Source organism: Narcine bancroftii, chromosome 3 (assembly GCF_036971445.1).
Source record: "Narcine bancroftii isolate sNarBan1 chromosome 3, sNarBan1.hap1, whole genome shotgun sequence".
Taxonomy (NCBI): domain Eukaryota; kingdom Metazoa; phylum Chordata; class Chondrichthyes; order Torpediniformes; family Narcinidae; genus Narcine; species Narcine bancroftii.
In genome coordinates, this window is record NC_091471.1 from 341,854,301 (window position 1) to 341,871,804 (window position 17,504).

General features: G+C 41.8%; 1 protein-coding gene across 6 annotated transcripts in view; it reads left to right on the forward strand.

The window, feature by feature from the left end:
- The window catches only part of dnah9 (dynein, axonemal, heavy chain 9), a 380,785-nt gene that overhangs the window by 25,962 nt on the left and 337,319 nt on the right, over positions 1–17,504 (forward strand). For all 6 annotated transcript variants that reach the window (XR_011354703.1, XR_011354704.1, XM_069929513.1 and 3 more), the window contains exons 10-14: positions 596–818; positions 2,511–2,677; positions 7,238–8,108; positions 9,495–9,625; positions 12,660–12,786. Coding sequence is in view for 4 of the 6 variants with exons in the window: in XM_069929513.1 (XP_069785614.1) it covers positions 596–818; positions 2,511–2,677; positions 7,238–8,108; positions 9,495–9,625; positions 12,660–12,786 (1,519 nt within the window). In the remaining 2 variants the exon portion in view is untranslated. The remainder of the gene's footprint in view (positions 1–595; positions 819–2,510; positions 2,678–7,237; positions 8,109–9,494; positions 9,626–12,659; positions 12,787–17,504) is intronic.

Consider the following 17,504-nt stretch of genomic DNA (forward strand, 5'->3'; position numbering starts at 1 on the left):
TTACAGAAGGTTATGTAAAAAGTGACCCATCCAGCGCAACGCTGCGCTGGATGGGTCACGTCTCCAGAATGGAGGACCATCGCCTTCCCAAGATCGTGTTATATGGCGAGCTCTCCACTGGCCACCGTGACAGAGGTGCACCAAAGAAAAGGTACAAGGACTGCCTAAAGAAATCTCTTGGTGCCTGCCACATTGACCACCGCCAGTGGGCTGATATCGCCTCAAACCGTGCATCTTGATGCCTCACAGTTTGGCGGGCAGCAACCTCCTTTGAAGAAGACCGCAGAGCCTACCTCACTGACAAAAGGCAAAGGAGGAAAAACCCAACACCCATCCCCAACCAACCAATTTTCCCCTGCAACCGCTGCAATCGTGTCTGCCTGTCCCGCATCGGACTTGTCAGCCACAAACGAGTCTGCAGCTGACGTGGACTTTTTACCCCCTCCATAAATCTTCGTCCGCGAAGCCAAGCCAAAGAAAGATGTAAAAAGTATGATGGTAAATCAGTTGTGTAAATTACATTTTGCTTGCATGAATGGAATAAACTGACTATTTTGTGAGCTGCATGTTGAATTTTTACATTTTTATCCCCCAGTTTGGCTGAACTCAATGAGTTTATTAAAAACGCAGAAGCAGGTTTATGTCAGAAGGTTGAAGGAGGAGACTTTGATGGCCTGGTTGGTGTAATGGGTCACCTCGTGGCTGTAAAAGAGAGGCAGGCTTCAACTGATGCAATGTTTGAGCCCCTTAAACAGACGATTGAACTTCTGAACACCTATGAACAGGAGTTAGCTGAAGAAGTGCACAAGCAGTTGGAGGTCAGTGGATCAGTGGTGTATTCTTCTCACGATTCCAGCCTTCAGGGAGTTAATTTGTTGCATGCTTGATGAGTCAAAATGATCACTTGGCTGGAACCGACTTTTAATTTTTTTTTTAAAAACCCCGCTGTCTTCAATTTCTTGCATGTCTGCTTGAAATCTTTTGAAAATGTTTCCAGAGTACTTACTAATCTTAGACTTTTTTGATCAAAAAATCTCTTTTGGTTATTTTGGTTATGGTTTTAACAGTGAGTTCCCCTTATCTGCTCATAAAAACTTTTGCTCGTGTTCCAATCACACTTGTGTTCCATCCACGGTAAATTCAAGATTGTAATAAAACAGGAGAGATATTGCACAAAATTTGATTTCGTTTGCTGTAAGGCGGCGGACAGATTCACCAACAGCAGAACCCCCAGAGTTACCAAGTGTCCATGAAATCACCTCCCACAGCCACTAGGCTTGAGTCCAAACTATCAGAAACCCAAGCTCCTGATCCAGACCTCTGGCATGATCAGGAACCTTTAGCATCCTCAGCACCCTCTCGCACCCTGGTTCTGATTGTAGGTGCCCCTTCAGCCAGTCCCCGGCAACCCAGCATGAGTCCTTTGCAAGTCACCAGCAGCCCGCAAACTGCGTCAGTTCTTTGTCTCAAGTCCCCAATGGCCCGCTGTCTGTGTGCTCTTCGGTCATAGAGCCCCTCGCTGGTTTGCTGCTGTGGTCACCATCCTGTGGTGCTGTCTTCTCTACTTCTCCTTCTCCCCTCTGTTTCCCTGGGGTCTGTAACCCCCCCCCCCCCCCACCTCCCGAGGCTGCTGCTAAATACAGCCATCTTGGGCCTAGGCCCTGTAGTCGCCAGATTTTAAAATAAGCTACCAGTGGCTCCTTTAACAGGCCGTTTAAAACCTATATGGAGCTATTGCTAATTGGACTGGGTGGTAGAACCCTGTGGAGGAGCACTGTCTCACACACCTCCCTCTTCATGGGTCTACACCAGCCACTATATTTTTCTTTTTGGTGCACACCATACCATTGCTTCAGTTGTAATGCAAGGTTTACTTGAAGCTGAGGGCCTGGCCAGCTTTCTCATCAACATCTGACAGTAAACAATCTGCATCCCTCGATCTCAGTCGCAGTCCGAGTGGGTTTCTTGCTTCAAGTCGCCTGTGTGTTCCTCAGCTTTAGCCCCTCACTGGTCTCACTCAGGCATATAAAGTTGGCTTTAGTATCTAAAACATCCACTGAGCCAAGGGTGTCCCTGAAAGTAAATAGCTTGTTTTTGTTGAGAGACTTGGATCAAATCATTGCTTTTTCCTTTGGCGAATAGGTTATCTAATATGTCACATCTCCAGAGTCAACAGCAATCTCTGAATCATAAGCAAGAGACCAAGCTCCAAGGCTGTCACTTGCATCTGATTCAGAAGATAATGCCAAAAATTCAGGCAGTTTTCTGTTAAGTTTTTAAAAACATCATTGGACATTTAAGTAGCCAAATATTTTGATCCTAATGAATGTGAAGGTCACTTGATCACAAATGAACATTGTTGGAGTAGAGCTTTTGTGAAGTGGTACAAAAATGTAGTTTTGCAAGAGAGGGTTTTCTCGCACCTCTTTAGTTCTAGAGCCGATATTGAAAGAAATGAACCATAAGTGCAACATGGCTTGAAGTATCTATCTTGGTGCTTTTGTTTACAGGAGCTACCAGAGAAGTGGAACAATATGAAGAAACTAGCTGTGACAACAAAGCAGCATGTGGCTCCCCTACAGGCCAATGAAGTTGCAATTCTTCGCAAGAAATGTGCCAGCTTTGACGTAGAGCAACACAAATTCAGAGAGCAATTTCGCAAAGATGCACCATTCAGGTGAGGGGCGACGTCTCCTTGTGTGCCAATAATTACTGATCTGATTCCATCTTGCATCTCTGGTCTGATTGTTCATAGAACCACAGAACATTGCAGCACAGAAACGGACCCTTCGGCTCTTCTAGTCTGTGCTGGACTTTTATTTTGCCTTGTCTCACTGATCTGCACCCAGTCCATATACATCCTTGTACTTGTCCAAATTTTTCTCAAATTGAACCCACGTTCACCACTTCAGCTGGCAGCTCGTTTACCACTTTCTAAAGAAATTTCCCTCTAATGTTCTCCCTAAACTTCTCCCCTTAACACGTCCTCTGGTTTGTATCTCACCTAATTATTTGGCTTCTGCTTGTCTTGAACAATCATCATCTTGTCCTGAGGTGAACTCTATGAATGCCTGCAAAGTACATGCATGGAGTTATGAACCCACATGTTCAGAATTGCAAGCCAGAGTTTGCGCCACTCTGAGCGTTTCAGCTAAGGTATGTTAGGTTTGAAAAGTGCACAGAATGTCCAAGGAGCACTTTGAATGCCAGATTTCACATCATGCTTGAATTATATTTCAACACTCTCAAAGCCGAAATGGTGCAAGATTGTCTTCCTGATGTGAGTCTCGCTCCACTTCACTACAATGAGAGATTAATGATGGACTGAATATAGTTTTGATATTAAGGTGAAATTACATCATACGCTGGTATGAATGCATTCTAGGCTACCCTGGTGCACCATAAAAAGGAAGGAGATAAAGTTTCTAATGAGAATTGCGCAGTTTGATGGAGCAAGTGAAAATACTCCCATCTCTTCCAAAACAAACCTGCTAATAGAGCAGTCCATACAGATTCTCTTGGTGCCTGCCACATTGACCACCGCCAGTGGGCTGATCTCGCCTCAAACCGTGCATCTTGGCGCCTCACAGTTCGGCGGGCAGCAACCTCCTTTGAAGAAGACCGCAGAGCCCACCTCACGGACAAAAGACAAAGGAGGAAAAACCCAACCCCAACCCACCAATTTTCCCCTGCAACCGTGTCTGCCTGTCCCGCCTCGGACTTGTCAGCCACAAACGAGCCTGCAGCTGACGTGGACATTACCCCTCCATTAATCTTCGACAAAGAAAGAAAGAAGAAGAAAGATTCTTTCCATCATATTGTTTACTTCAAAGACCTATTTTAAGTTGTCCTGTAATCTAGCTAAATGCAGGGCATGTTGGGCTCTATTTCATGCTCTGTAACACTTTGATCTCCTGTTTGCAGAAACATTTGTATGAATGGATTACTTTGGGCAACATCAGTTCAATTGCATTTTATCCATCTCTTGATATCTGTCTCTGGACAGTTGCTCAACAGCTGTTCCATCTACTCTGTGACTCAGAATTTTTGAGGACAGATGAATCCATGAAAGTTTAAACCACTGGTGTACATATGAATTGAGACCCATTTGTGAATCTTTCCTATCCTCTGAAATACTTCAGCTAGGCCCTTAATTGTACCATTACTGCTGTATTCAGGGAAATAATAAAAATAGCAAACGACCTGATGACCACTCAGGCACTGGATCAGTTAATCAAATTTATTCCCGGCCCAGTTGACCTTGTGAAATCCATTCATTAACACTTGGGGAGTGTAGTCTACATCTGCAAAACTGTTCTGTATTGAGCAAGATCCTGACATTAAATCCTATCTTAATGGCAACCCAGCGGACTTCTCCATCGCAATCCCTAGATACATTGTGTCCTAATGGTGGGATAGACGCAGAGATGGTGGGCAGCTGGGCAGGAATAGCCCTGCAGCCCTCAACAGCGATTTTGTTGCGGTCGCGTACTTTGTTGGGAGTGGTGCCAGACGCCGCTGATGATGTAAGCGATGCGACGCGTGGGAGTAATAGCGCGCCTGCGCGGTTATGTTAAGCGTCAGTATATGGGTGATGACTCTCAGATGCAGGGGGGAGAGGAGAGAGAGAAAGTATGTCAGGATCACCCATGTGGAAGCGAACCGACGAGAAGGTCGGAGGAGTTTAGCTGGGTGGTGTTTGGGGAATGAAGAATGCAGTGGTGTGTCCAGTGAATAATAAAATAACGTCGACTTCATGGTGTGCTGAAAGAAATGAGTGAGGGTATTCTTTATTTGTTTGTAAGCTGTGGTAAATCTGTGCTTGTGATAGATTCCAGGACACTTGTGTCATCAGCTCAAGCACAAGCTTCTCTCACATCAAGGTCTACGTCAGCCTTCCTCCGCATTGAACGATGTGTGAAAGAGCATAATGTAACTTCTCTGGGGTCGAAGCCTGCTGTGCCCTCAAGGAAATAGCCAGGAGATCAATCCTAATTCATTAGGAGTGCAGGGAGTATATACTGGGACCTGCACTTGACGGACCTAAATTGAACTGCCAACCAAGTGAGGCTATAATCCAGGACTACGTCTATACTGCACAGCCAGAGCAGTATGCAGTGAACAGAAAGAAACAATCTGACTTCCAACGGGATCGTATCAAAGATCTGCAGTCCTTCCATGTTTATTCATGAATGCTGGATGGAAAATAAACAGCTGACAGGAGAAGGCAGCTTGAAGAGCAATTTCGTCCTCCATGATGGCACGATCGAACTTGCAAGTGTGCAAGGTAATATTCACACAATGGATGATCCATCTGTTTCCTTGACATCCCAATCACAGAAGCGAGCTTTCAGCCAATTTGATCTATCTATGTGACATCAAGAAAAACCTGAGAATAGAAGGAAGAGCAAAGGCTCTGGCACCAGCAATATTTCTGAAGAGCGATGCTCCAGAATTAACTGTGCCTATGGCCAAGCATCTTTTGGGTCACATTATAACATGGCATCTACCTGACAACAGAAGAAAATGATCCCACAGTGTCCTTCTCTCAAAAAGTGTAAAAAAAAAACCTCTCCAGCTACTCTCAATCGTCAATGTAGTTGGTGCCTTCAATACTGCTCCCAAGTGGCTCCAACTCGTCCATCAGATAGTCATTGACACCATTTGGATCCAGGGCTTATATACCTGGTCCAAATATAAACCGGAGGGCTGGACTCTGGAGGTGGATGAGAGTGGCTGCCACGAACATCAAAGTATCAAGGGCTACAGGTAAAATTAAAGTTGGTGGAGTCTGAAGGAAAAACCTCTGTGGTGTTTTTGAGTCTTATTACACTCAACAGAAAATGGTTGATCTTTGTTGGTATGGAATCGTTCCTGCCCCAGAATATGGTTGCTGAGGTTGGGTATGCTGCAGTGCCTGAATCCTCTCCAGGCACACAGCACCCGTCCACCATCTTAAGGCACCACCGAGGAAATTGATAAAATGCTCTCCACTTGACTAGATGATTGTAGCTTCAACAACTTTCAGGAAGTTAAAAATATTCATTCTTTTCATTACTGGCACGTGTACAAAATGTACAGCAGTTTGGAGTTGAACTGCAGCGTCTTGCTGAGGCTATTCCGTAGGCACCACAAGTTTTACCCCAAGAAAAATAAGGACTTCTGGTACATGGGAACACCACCACTTGCAGCTTTCTCTCCAAGTCGCATCCCATTGTGATACAGATCTAAATCTTGGAATTCCCTCCCCAACAATATTGTTGTAGTCTCTTCGCCAAAAAGAATGTAGTAATTCAAGATGGTAGCTCACCACAGAGAATAATGGCAATAAATTCTGGCTTTGCCCATCAATGCCCAATTCCTGAAAAATTAACGAATAAAAATAAACCATCCGAACCATCTCACACTTACTCTTTTGGTCTAAAGGTGCAGAAGTGGATACAACTGGTGGCTGATGCTTTAGTTCCAGTGACTGGAGATTAACCTGCAAGGATTGTTGACAATTTAACTGGTGGCTCTTCAATCAAGATTTGAGAGGGTTGCAAATCAATTTGTTCTCAAGGTCCTTCTAGTATTTTATGGCTATTGTTTGTACAAAATACGAGGCGAGTTTTTGAGTGGGTGGATGGGGTGAGGTATTGAAAACTTATTTGGAATTTTTGTTTTAAATTGCGGATTTGAGTTAATTGGCAAATGTAAGAATGAAGGTGATTATTTTTTTAATAAAAGATAATGATAAAGTAGGTGTAGTTTTTTTCCACTTATGAAGTAATGAGACGATAAACATTTTAAAAAAAACACAAGTCACGAATAAATCCAGTACAGATATTGGAAGATTCTGGAATTCAACGCCGCAAGGAGTCATTGAATTTAGTGGCTTCAAAATATTTAAGGTGGATCTTGAAGAACACGCGAGAGAAGAAAAGAAGACTTGATAAAGAGAATTGTGAGGTAGTCTGTATTTATGCTGCCCTAGACTAGTTGGATGAAAATGGCTTTGTTAAAGACTTAATGAATTCAATGTGTTTTTTGGAAAGTAATCCAGCATTGTGAGTGCCTTCAACGTCAGTACTGAATCATATTTATTGGTTGCAAAAATGGAGCCACGTTTTGATGAATCCATAGCTTCCAATATTTTTTTCTTGATTATCAAATCTATAATTATTAAGCACATCAAAGTTAGGGTGTATTATATTTTTTCTCATTACATGGATTCATTTCCTTTTCTTTTCATTAGGTTTGATAGTGAACAGCCATACCAGATATTGGATATCGTCCACGCTCAGATCAGCCAAATGGAAACTACTATGGGCACTATTAATGAGTCTGCCAGTTTATTTGAGGTCAATATACCAGACTACAAACAATTGAAACAATGCAGAAAAGAAGTACATCTTCTGAAAGAGCTATGGGATATGATTTTTCTGGTAGATTCCAGCATGGATGATTGGAAGACAACAAAGTGGAGGGAAATCAATGTTGAAAACATGGATTTGGAATGTAAAAAGTTTGCAAAAGATATTCGTGCCTTAGATAAAGAGGTACGGGCATGGGATGCTTTCAGTGGGTTGGACAAGAAAGTAAAGAATATTTTGACCTCCTTACGGGCTGTTGCTGAACTTCAGAATCCAGCCATCCGAGATAGACATTGGTATCAACTAATGCAAGCTACAAATGTCACATTTACAATGGACGATAGCACCACCCTTGCTGACCTCTTGAGACTGAACCTGCACAACTTTGAAGAAGAGGTTTGTGGAATTGTTGACAAAGCTGTGAAAGAAATGGGGATGGAAAAGGTACTGAAGGAGCTGAACTCCACCTGGAGCACCATGGAATTCCAGTACGAACAACATTCACGCACCGCTCTCCCATTGCTCAAGTCAGATGAGGAGGTTATTGAGACGCTGGAGGACAACCAGGTCCAGCTGCAGAACCTGATGACTTCCAAGTATATAGCCTTTTTTTTGGAAGAAGTGTCCAGCTGGCAGAAGAAATTGTCCATTACTGACTCTGTAATATCGGTGTGGTTCGAGGTGCAACGGACGTGGTCGCATCTCGAAAGCATCTTCATTGGGTCAGAGGACATACGATCTCAGTTGCCTGAGGTATCATAAATATTGCCTTTATAATTTTAGGTGTGAAATTGAAATAGTAATGGAAGATTGAAAGTCAAGTGCAATTTCTGAGCTGATATAAAAGTGAAGAATGATGGAGAAAATTCGGATTTGGGTTTTCAGACACACAAATCACAAGACTGTACACAGGGACGAGGAGTGTGGGGAGCGTCGTAGAGTTTTGATTTAAAAGGGGTGAAATACAAAGATGTGGTTGCTTTGTTGTCCAGGACATGAGACTGTGGGTGGGATCAATGCAGTTATTTAGGAAGTGCAGTACACAAAAGGGCTGGAGAAACTCAGCAGGTTACCCAGCATCTATTAGAAGTAAACGTTTCGTCAAGCTATGAGTAAAAAGCATGTAGGCACCTGAATCAAAAGCTGATGCGAGGAGAGGAGGGAGGAAATGGCATGGGTAGGAATACAGGCTAGCAGGTCATAGATGGGTATGGGTGGGTGTAAGAGAAAAAAAGTTGAGAAGTGAGGGGAGGGGGTGTCCCTCTCCAAATGGATAGGGAAGTGGGTGGGGAAAAGAAAGAAGTTACTCTCAGAACTACCAAGGTTACTGATTAAAGAAGTGAATATAAACGTCGACCATCAAGATTCAGTGAACCACGAGACTGGCACCACCAAAATGTTTCACCCTTGTTAAATCAAGACCAATCAGCCAATGCTTTAAATGAATGGAGCTTGGTTAAAGCTCAATGGAACTGTGTATGCAGTTTTTCTCCATGGGATTTCAAACAGGATATATTGACCATGGACACAGTAGAACTGGGATTCACCAGAATGGCATGAAGAGTTCAAGGGCAAAATTTAACTCTTTAAATGGGGTTAAATTTAACACAATTCAAAATTTGGAATGTTTTCCAAATAGCTACCTTGGATTCCCATGTACTTTGGAAATGAAGTGACAATATAAGTGATAAGTAGTTCAGATAGATATTATAAAACTTTGGTCTGGGTTGGGGTTGAAATGCAGATAAATGCATCAGATTTTGTATTCATGTGACAAAACTGGTGAAATTGTTCACATAAAATTTAGAGCAATCTTGACTTCCATGCCCCATTGATGTGGATGCTGGCTTTAATTGAAATACTGTACTCAAGACTGAAAAGGACAGATGTTAATTAGGTTAAGATGCAGAGGAACCCAAATTGAAGGGCAAGGTTGCATACTTATCAGCCATAGTTCAATTGAATTGCAGAATATAAGCTCCAAGGATTTTATGGCTTATTCCTTTTCCTCTATTTCTAAATCTTTGAAGACTACTTTACATTTTGATTTGTTGATATTAATTTGGTTGTATTTTAAGATGGACTAGGAAATGCAGGTAAGTCAGGAAAACAAATACTGTCATCCTGTGTATCATGTAGGATTCCAAGCGTTTTGATGGAATTGATACAGATTTTAAGGAACTGGCGAGGGATGCAGAGAGAACTCCGAATGTAGTGGAAGCCACTAACAAACTGGGTTTGTGTGAAAAACTTGAAAACATCCAGGTCAGGTAAGTTATAACTTTCATTTGAACTAAATGGAACATTGAAAGCTATAATAAGGAAGTGAAGTAAAGCGACTGATTTATCAGGGAAGTCTTGACTTTGTCTTCCTGTGAAGGTTCTTGTTCAAAACTTACCGTGGCTATATTCTGCCTTCATCTCCTGTGCTCCCTCAGGTTAGAAAGGAGTTGAACTATCAGACAATACTGTTGCAAGGGCAGATTTGGGAATTTTAGTAAAGTAAGTCCTGCAAAATGCGCCTAGTTATGTTTCAAAAAGCTCAGTGACGTACATATAGAGGCTTGAGTAAATCCTGCCATAACCAATTTTACAATCAGTCAAGTAAATCTATAGCATAATGCTTCCACCAGAAATGAAGGCCATCTTTTAAAAGAAAAACTACTGGGATTCAAAAATTCTCTTTAGAAGAGGAAATCTGTTGTCTTTACATCATTGCCTTGCAAGTCACGGCATTCTCAAGAGAATGAGCAGTCAGATGTCATGGTCCATGCTGGGACCAATGACGAGGGTAGGAAGGGTGATGAGATCCTGGAATGAGAGTTCAGGAGATTGGGTCCCAAGTTGAAAGACAGGACACCAGGGTTATGATCTCAGGATGGTTACCTGTGTCACATGCTTGTGAGGTTAGAAATGGGAGGATATTGCATTGTGGCTAAAAGGATGATGAAAGAGGGAGGGCTTCAGATTTCTAGATCATTAGGCATTCTTCCAGGGAAGGTGGAACCTGGACTGGCAGAATGGTTTGGATATGAGCTGGAGGAGAACTAATATTCTTGCAGGAAGGTATGCTTGTGCTGTTCTGGGGGTAGGGTTGGGGGGGGTGGGGCTTAAGCTAGTTTTTCAGTGGAATGAAAACTAATTATCGGGCAGAGAATGGTGGAAAGGTTGATGCAATGCATAATGAGTTTGTGAGGATGGACAGGTGGTGGAGGGAGCATAAATGCAGGCAGTTGGAGGGTTTAAAATGGGCAAGAAAAATGAGGAATATGTAGCTTAAATTGTGGATCATCCACAGTGGCAGAGTCTTTGCTAATGCAAAGATAGGATTGGCTGATGCAGGTACTGAGGTTGAAATGTTGTTCAAAGGGAAACAAAGATTGGAGAGAGGGGAGTAGTGTTACTAATCAGGGGTAGTATCACAGCTGCAGAAAAGGAGGACATGGTGGAGAGATTGCTTACTGAGTCAGTGGGGATGGAAGTCAGATCACTGTACGTGAAGTAGTCTATAGGCCCCCAATGAGCCCTTTGGACGCTGAGGAGGAGATAAGAAGGCAGATTTTGGAATAGTGCAGAAATAACGGGGTTATTGTCATGGGGGACTTCATTTTCCCAAATATTGACTGGTACCCCCAAAATGCAAAAGGGATAGATGAGACACAATTTGTCAGATGTGTCAAAGAAGGATTCCCGACACAGTACATGGACTAGCTGGCCAGAGGAGAGGGCGTATTGGACATTGTACTGGGTAATGAACCTGATTTGGTGACAAAACTCTCAGAAGGGGAGCATTTTGGTGAAAGTGACCACAGCTCCCTGACCTTTAGCATAACTATGTACCAAAATCCTTACTATTTTAGACCAAATAGGAAATTGTTTAATTGGGGAAGGGCTAAATATAATAGTATTAGGCAAGAATGGGAAGAGTAACCGGGAAAGGCACGGAAGTCTTGTGGTGGATGTTTAGGAACCACATGCATGGAGTTGAGACAGGGAAAAGCTGATTGGATAACAGAACCATGGATGACAAAAGAGATACAATAGCTAGCTAAGAGGAAGAAGGAAGCATACAGAAGGCTTAGGAAGCCAAAGACGGGAAGGTCTCATGAGAATTGTTTGGTAACCAAGAATTTAAGGAAGGATTTGAGAAAGCTAGAAAAGGACAAAAGAAGGCCTTAGCAAATAGGATTAAGGAAAACCCTAAGGCTTTCTATGCATACATGAAAAGTAGAAGGATGACTAAAGTGAAGTTGAGGCCACTTAAGGATAAAGGAGGCAATACGTGCCTGGAGACTTGGGAGGTAGGGGAGGTCCGAACTGAATACTTTGCTTCAATGTTCACTGGAGAAAGAGACATTGGTCAATCTGAGGTCAGTATAGAACCTTATGTGCTAGAGTAAAACACAAAAGTCTGAAGACACCGTGATTGAAGTAGAACAAAATGGTGAAGAGACGTGAGCGGAAGCATGTTGAGGCTAAGAAGGAGAAAGTGCTTGGTTATGTGGATTCTTGACGATTGTTGCTGCCCTCCGACAGCAGAGTTCCCTCCAGATGTTCTCAGTGGTGGGGAGGGTTTTGCATACACTGATGGATATGATTGAAACCAACAGAATTTGCTTTGGCATAATTGTCCTGCTTTCAACTGCATTCAGCTCATGAAAATAAAATGAGATTGTGGAATCTCGGTAAATAATCCACCCAGAACTGCAGAAGTGAGGCGTTAAAATCTACGGAGATTGCCGGCTTTTTGACGCGTTGGTACATTTTGCAAAACAAACTACTGTAATTTTGCACTGAGAATGACCAAAGATGTCAACTTCCATGGAAGGTTTTACATTTCTGTACACAGTTGGGAAGTATGTTATTTTATTTTGTTTGAGCATTTGCAAATAAATTATTATGCGCTTGGGTGAATATTCATAAATGTAGAACAGGCCGACAAATGTAAAAAAAAATCATTATATTTCCTGCTTATTGCAGTAAAACTCTAATCTTCTATTCTATTCTTCAGAAATCCCAATGTTTCAGCCTCTGGCTTGTGCTCAGTTACCCATAGTCCAGTTAAGCACATCAGGACCCCATTTCCCACATTCCCTGTAAACTCACTTGGTTCATTGGAAAACTTGTACTGCTGCATGACATTTATTTAAAAAAAAGAGCAAATTAGAATATTACTGGGAGTATTGTTCAACAGTCCAGAACAGCTGCCAGTCTGGCACCACCAAAAGTTACCAAAATTTTATGAGAACTTTAATGATGCATTCGTTTACGTAACCCTTATGATTTACTTATCTTTCTGCACAGACTATCTCTGTGTGAAAAAGCACTGGCTGAATATCTTGACACCAAAAGATTGGCATTCCCGAGGTTCTATTTTATTTCCTCAGCGGATTTGCTGGATATTCTGTCCAATGGAACTAGCCCTCATCAGGTGAGCATCTTACTACGCTGGCCAAAGTGTTAAAAGATTGGTCTTGCACACACTGCTCAAATTCTTCTCTCGACTTTATAAAGGATGCATGAACTTATTTAAGAGTTGACAGAGCTTAATTGATTTGTGTAAAATGCTGCTATTGTGTCAGTTGACTTTAATTTCAACTCATGAGAAACAAAAATTATAACCAGATCTTATTTTGAGTAACTGCTTTTTATTGATTTAAGAATGAGTAGATCATTTGGTGGAATCGGATTGTTAAAGATGTTGTGATATATTATTTTTTGCATTTCTGATATGTCCTCGAGGGAAATGGTTAACATACAATATTGAGGCAGGTGATACAAGGCAACTGCAGATGCTGGAGTCTGCAGTTCAAAATAAATTGCCGTGGAGGCAAAATGATGGTTGAGGTTTTCAATCGAGATCGGTATTCGGATTGATCACAGCCTGGTGCAAGGTCTCAACCTGAAATTGGACCATCCCTCTGCCTTTTCAGATACTACTTGGCAAGCGGAGTTCTTCCAGGTTTTTTTTTTGTTGCTAATGCTGAGACAGCATTGGGCAGTTTGGATGACCTGTAAAGATGACATTGCACTATTTAGTGCAGATGGCCTAATATTGTGGTCATTGTTCCTCCTTGAACATCAGCAGTTAAATATTGATTAGTTTGCAATGCAACTGATTTTAAATAACTATGCAAAGCATTTTGGAGCCAGTTTCCTTTTTAAAAAATGGTGCTTTAATGTATAATCTGCAACAAAAGGCCAACAATCAGTTGGAAAACTGATTAACCATGCTTCCTTTTGATATACATGCAATTTTCTGTTTCTTTAGACCTTTGCTTTGCTACTAGATGTTCTGGAATATTGACTTGAGGGAGCCAGAGAAGGAATGGACTGATTTGCTGTGCAGTTATTTCGATGATGTAATACTCAGCATTTAATTGTTTTTAACCTTTTTCCAAAACTTGGCTTCTAACTTTATCACAAGTTTGTCCCAATCATTATTTTACTTACTGTAAGGTGAGTAAAATAGTGTATTAGATTGTGATGAAATGCTTTGAGAGGATGGTCAAGACCAGGATTAACTTGCACCTAAATAAATATCTGGATCCACTACAAATCACTGTAATATCACTGGGTCTCATCTCTGCCTGTATCACCTAGACGACAACTTTTCAGAGACTACAGCTCAGCTTTCGACACCATCGTAACCTCCGTATTGGCCAACAAGCATGAAAACCTGGGTCTCTGCAACTGGATTCTTGACTTCCTCAATGGAAGACTGCAGTCAATACGATTGGGAAACACTGTCAAACAACACAGGTGCACCTGAAGGATGCATGCTTGGCCTACCGTTCTATTCACTCTGCACCCATGACTGTGTGGTGAGGCACAATTCAAATGTCTTCTATAAATTTGCTGATGACACTATGCTCCTCGGCAGAATCACAGACAGTAATGAGGAAGCCTACAGGTGGGAGGTAGATCAGCTGCTGGTTGAGTAGTGTCACAACAACAACTTTGCCCTCAATGTTAGCAAAACTAAGAAACTGATTGTGGACTTCCAGAGGAGGAAATCAGAAGAACACAAACCAGTCCTCATCGAGGGGTCAGCAATGGAAAATTTTAAGAACTTCAAATTCCTGTGTGTCACCATTTATGAACATCTGTCCTGGGCCCTCCATGTCAGTGTAATCATGAAGAAGGCTTGCCAGTGGAGGAGGTTTGGTATGTCACCAAAGGCTCTTGCAAATTTGTCTAGGTGTACCATAGAGAGCATTCTCACTGGTTGCATCACTGTCTGGAATGGAGGCACCAATGCACGGGACAGGAAAAGGCAACAGAGCTTTGTGAACTCAGTGACATCAGTCTTTCACTCCATCCACAGGAGGTGGTGTCTTAAAGTAGTTTGCATCCACAAGGATCTCCACCACCGAGGTTTCCTGAGCTTTAGAGAACATCAGAAAACAAAATGGCGAATTCTCATCATGTGCTTTGAGATGGATGAAATGGAGTGCGGGTACAATAAGATTGCACCTTAATGAGGACGTTTGCCTCATTCATCCACTGTGAGAGCATAGAATCATTGTTATACCACCAAAGAATGTTCATATCTATTGATGGAGCAGCTGACTTGAATTGCCATCATGGATATATGAAGGACATAGTGTGTTATTCCAATTCTCTATTCAGTTTTAGCACTGGTCAAGCTGAAAGTCAGGAAGCTTCCCTCCTTTTACTCTAATGTAATTTTTCATGAGACATTTAATGTATCAGTCATTTATAGTCCATTATGTGTAAACTGGGGATCACGGATGTTAGATGCATAACATCATGGTGGTTGGTTGTGCTATGAGCCCAAAGGACCCCAAAACCCAGCAGCAATAGATATTCACCACGACAAATGGTTACTTAGATAAAAGTTGTTTTTAATTATCTTTAAACATGAAAACAGAATCAAACTTTAACTTTATCACTATTAACTTAACTAACTCATCTTAACCCCCCTCTAATTCTAAGCGCACGTGAATGCGATGTGTGTATTAAATTTAAAAGTTATTTGGTTCACAGTTTAATCTCCCTTCTCATTCTTCCAAGGTCTCAGGTTGCAGGGAATTCTTATACTGTGCACAGAACCTAACATGTATAAAGTTTACCAGGCTTTGGTGCTCGCAAGGTAAATGGTTACCGCTCAGGAAGGTTCTTGTAGGTTTGCAGAGAGATGTGTTGTTCCAGGATTTCCACAACTGAGGTATCACCAATTTCTTGCTGATTGAACTTTCCCCAGATGATAACCTTTTTTCTTTCACAGTTCCTTTCTGTTCCTCTTATTCCAAGAGAAACATCAGACAGACAGCACTTCCAGCCATCCGCCACTCTGGAGCTTCTGTTTCAGTTCCAACAAGCTTCTGACTTGTTACCACTTTCTGTGTCACACACAGTCAAAGACTCCCTTCTCTTTTTCTCTCTCTCTCTCTCTCTCTCTGAGATTCAAACTTCCAGCAGCACCTCCTTCTTTCTCACTTGCAAAACCCCCAATCTACTCCAGCAAACAATAGGAGTTAGTCTTCTGCTCCCATCTGTTGTTTTAGGTAAACAAAAACCTCTTAATGATCTCTGAGTGAGCACTTTGCAGAGAGGTCAAAAGGCTTGCAAAAAGGTCCAACACAGACAACCTGGCTCTTCCAAGACAATAGCCTATTCATTTTGTGACCTCATTTCAATTAGCATATACTTGTGAAATGTGCATAGCATTCTCCATAGTTTCTGTAAAGTCACTGAATAGAAATTCTTCAGTATTTCAAATGAGATCTGTTTTAAAGTGTGTGTAATCTACTCTAATTTTACCAATTTATCTCCCAAAAATATTCCCAAATATTCCATCAGTTGCTTGTAAAGCAAGTCTGTTATTGAATTAAGAGAACCATTCCAAGGTCATAAAGTTGTGGGCTGCAGAGGGATTTATTTCAGAATCGCTGAATGGACCATCAACCTTGGCTTCCTCCTGGGATACTCACCATCGCCAAATCCAATCCACAGCTAATTCAATTCAGCCACAACGAGATCAATGGATACGATAAAGTCTTTGTAATTGGCACCATCCCAAAGGCAGAATTGAAGATGTGCTCCAGCCCAGCAGTTTCAGTTGCGACAATGTCAAAAATTGTCCAGGTGTTTCCTGTTAACAGAAAAAAAAAGGAGAACTTTAATTATTATTACTTGACATTGCTATTGCGTGGCACTTACCAGTAACTTACTCACTGTTTCTGGGTTTTGGTTTTCAAAAATTGTTCCCCTCCAAGCATCAAAATAGAGTTGTTCCAAATGTGGGTCAAAACTAAATTCCAGAGATTAGATGAGTGTGAAATCAGTGCATCATTTGACAGAAGATGTCATAAAGGAGCTCTGGTAAAATTGTAGTAATTTAGCATTAAGGAAAATATACTAATGGTCTGATTGTGATTGCTGGAGGTCATGACTTTACCTGAATGATTTCTTCAGGACTGTGGCCTCAGCCCCACAATCTTCAGCTGCTTCACCTTTGATCTTCTAAATAATGTAAGAAGTGCAGATGTTTGCTGCTAATTGTACAATTTTCCATTTGCTTCTCCTCAGCAATTGGAACAGCTCATTCATGAATGGAGCAAGAAGGCACACGGACATTGAATTTTTTTGGCAAGTCACAGACATGCCAGGCATTGGTAGAGTTGACTCCCTCCAGTAAAATATGAAACATGATCATTTATTGTGGATTTTTCAATACAATTATAATTGACGATCCTCCACCATCACCACTTGATTAGTCAGAAACTAAGATGGATCAGCTTTGTGACGACAGCCATTAAAACAGCGAAGACAAGATATATCGTCATGAGTAACTCGCCACCTGACACTGCAAAGTTCTTTTATCGTCAACCAGGCACAAGACAGGAGTGTAATGGAATGATTTCCACTTGCCTGGGTGAACAGCAGCTCTCAAGAAAATTAATTTCACCCAGGACAAAGCAACCAACGTGATTGGCATCTAATTCATCATCCCAAGCGTCCATTTTGTCATCCAATGTCTCGCCATGGTTGCAGTTAAATTCATTGCAGTTAATCAGCTAATTACTCCAACATAATTTCCTCAATACAGCCCTGATTTCAAGCACGACAAAGAACAACAGGCAGCAAACAAAGCGAAGCTGACGGGACTCAGCACGTCAGGCA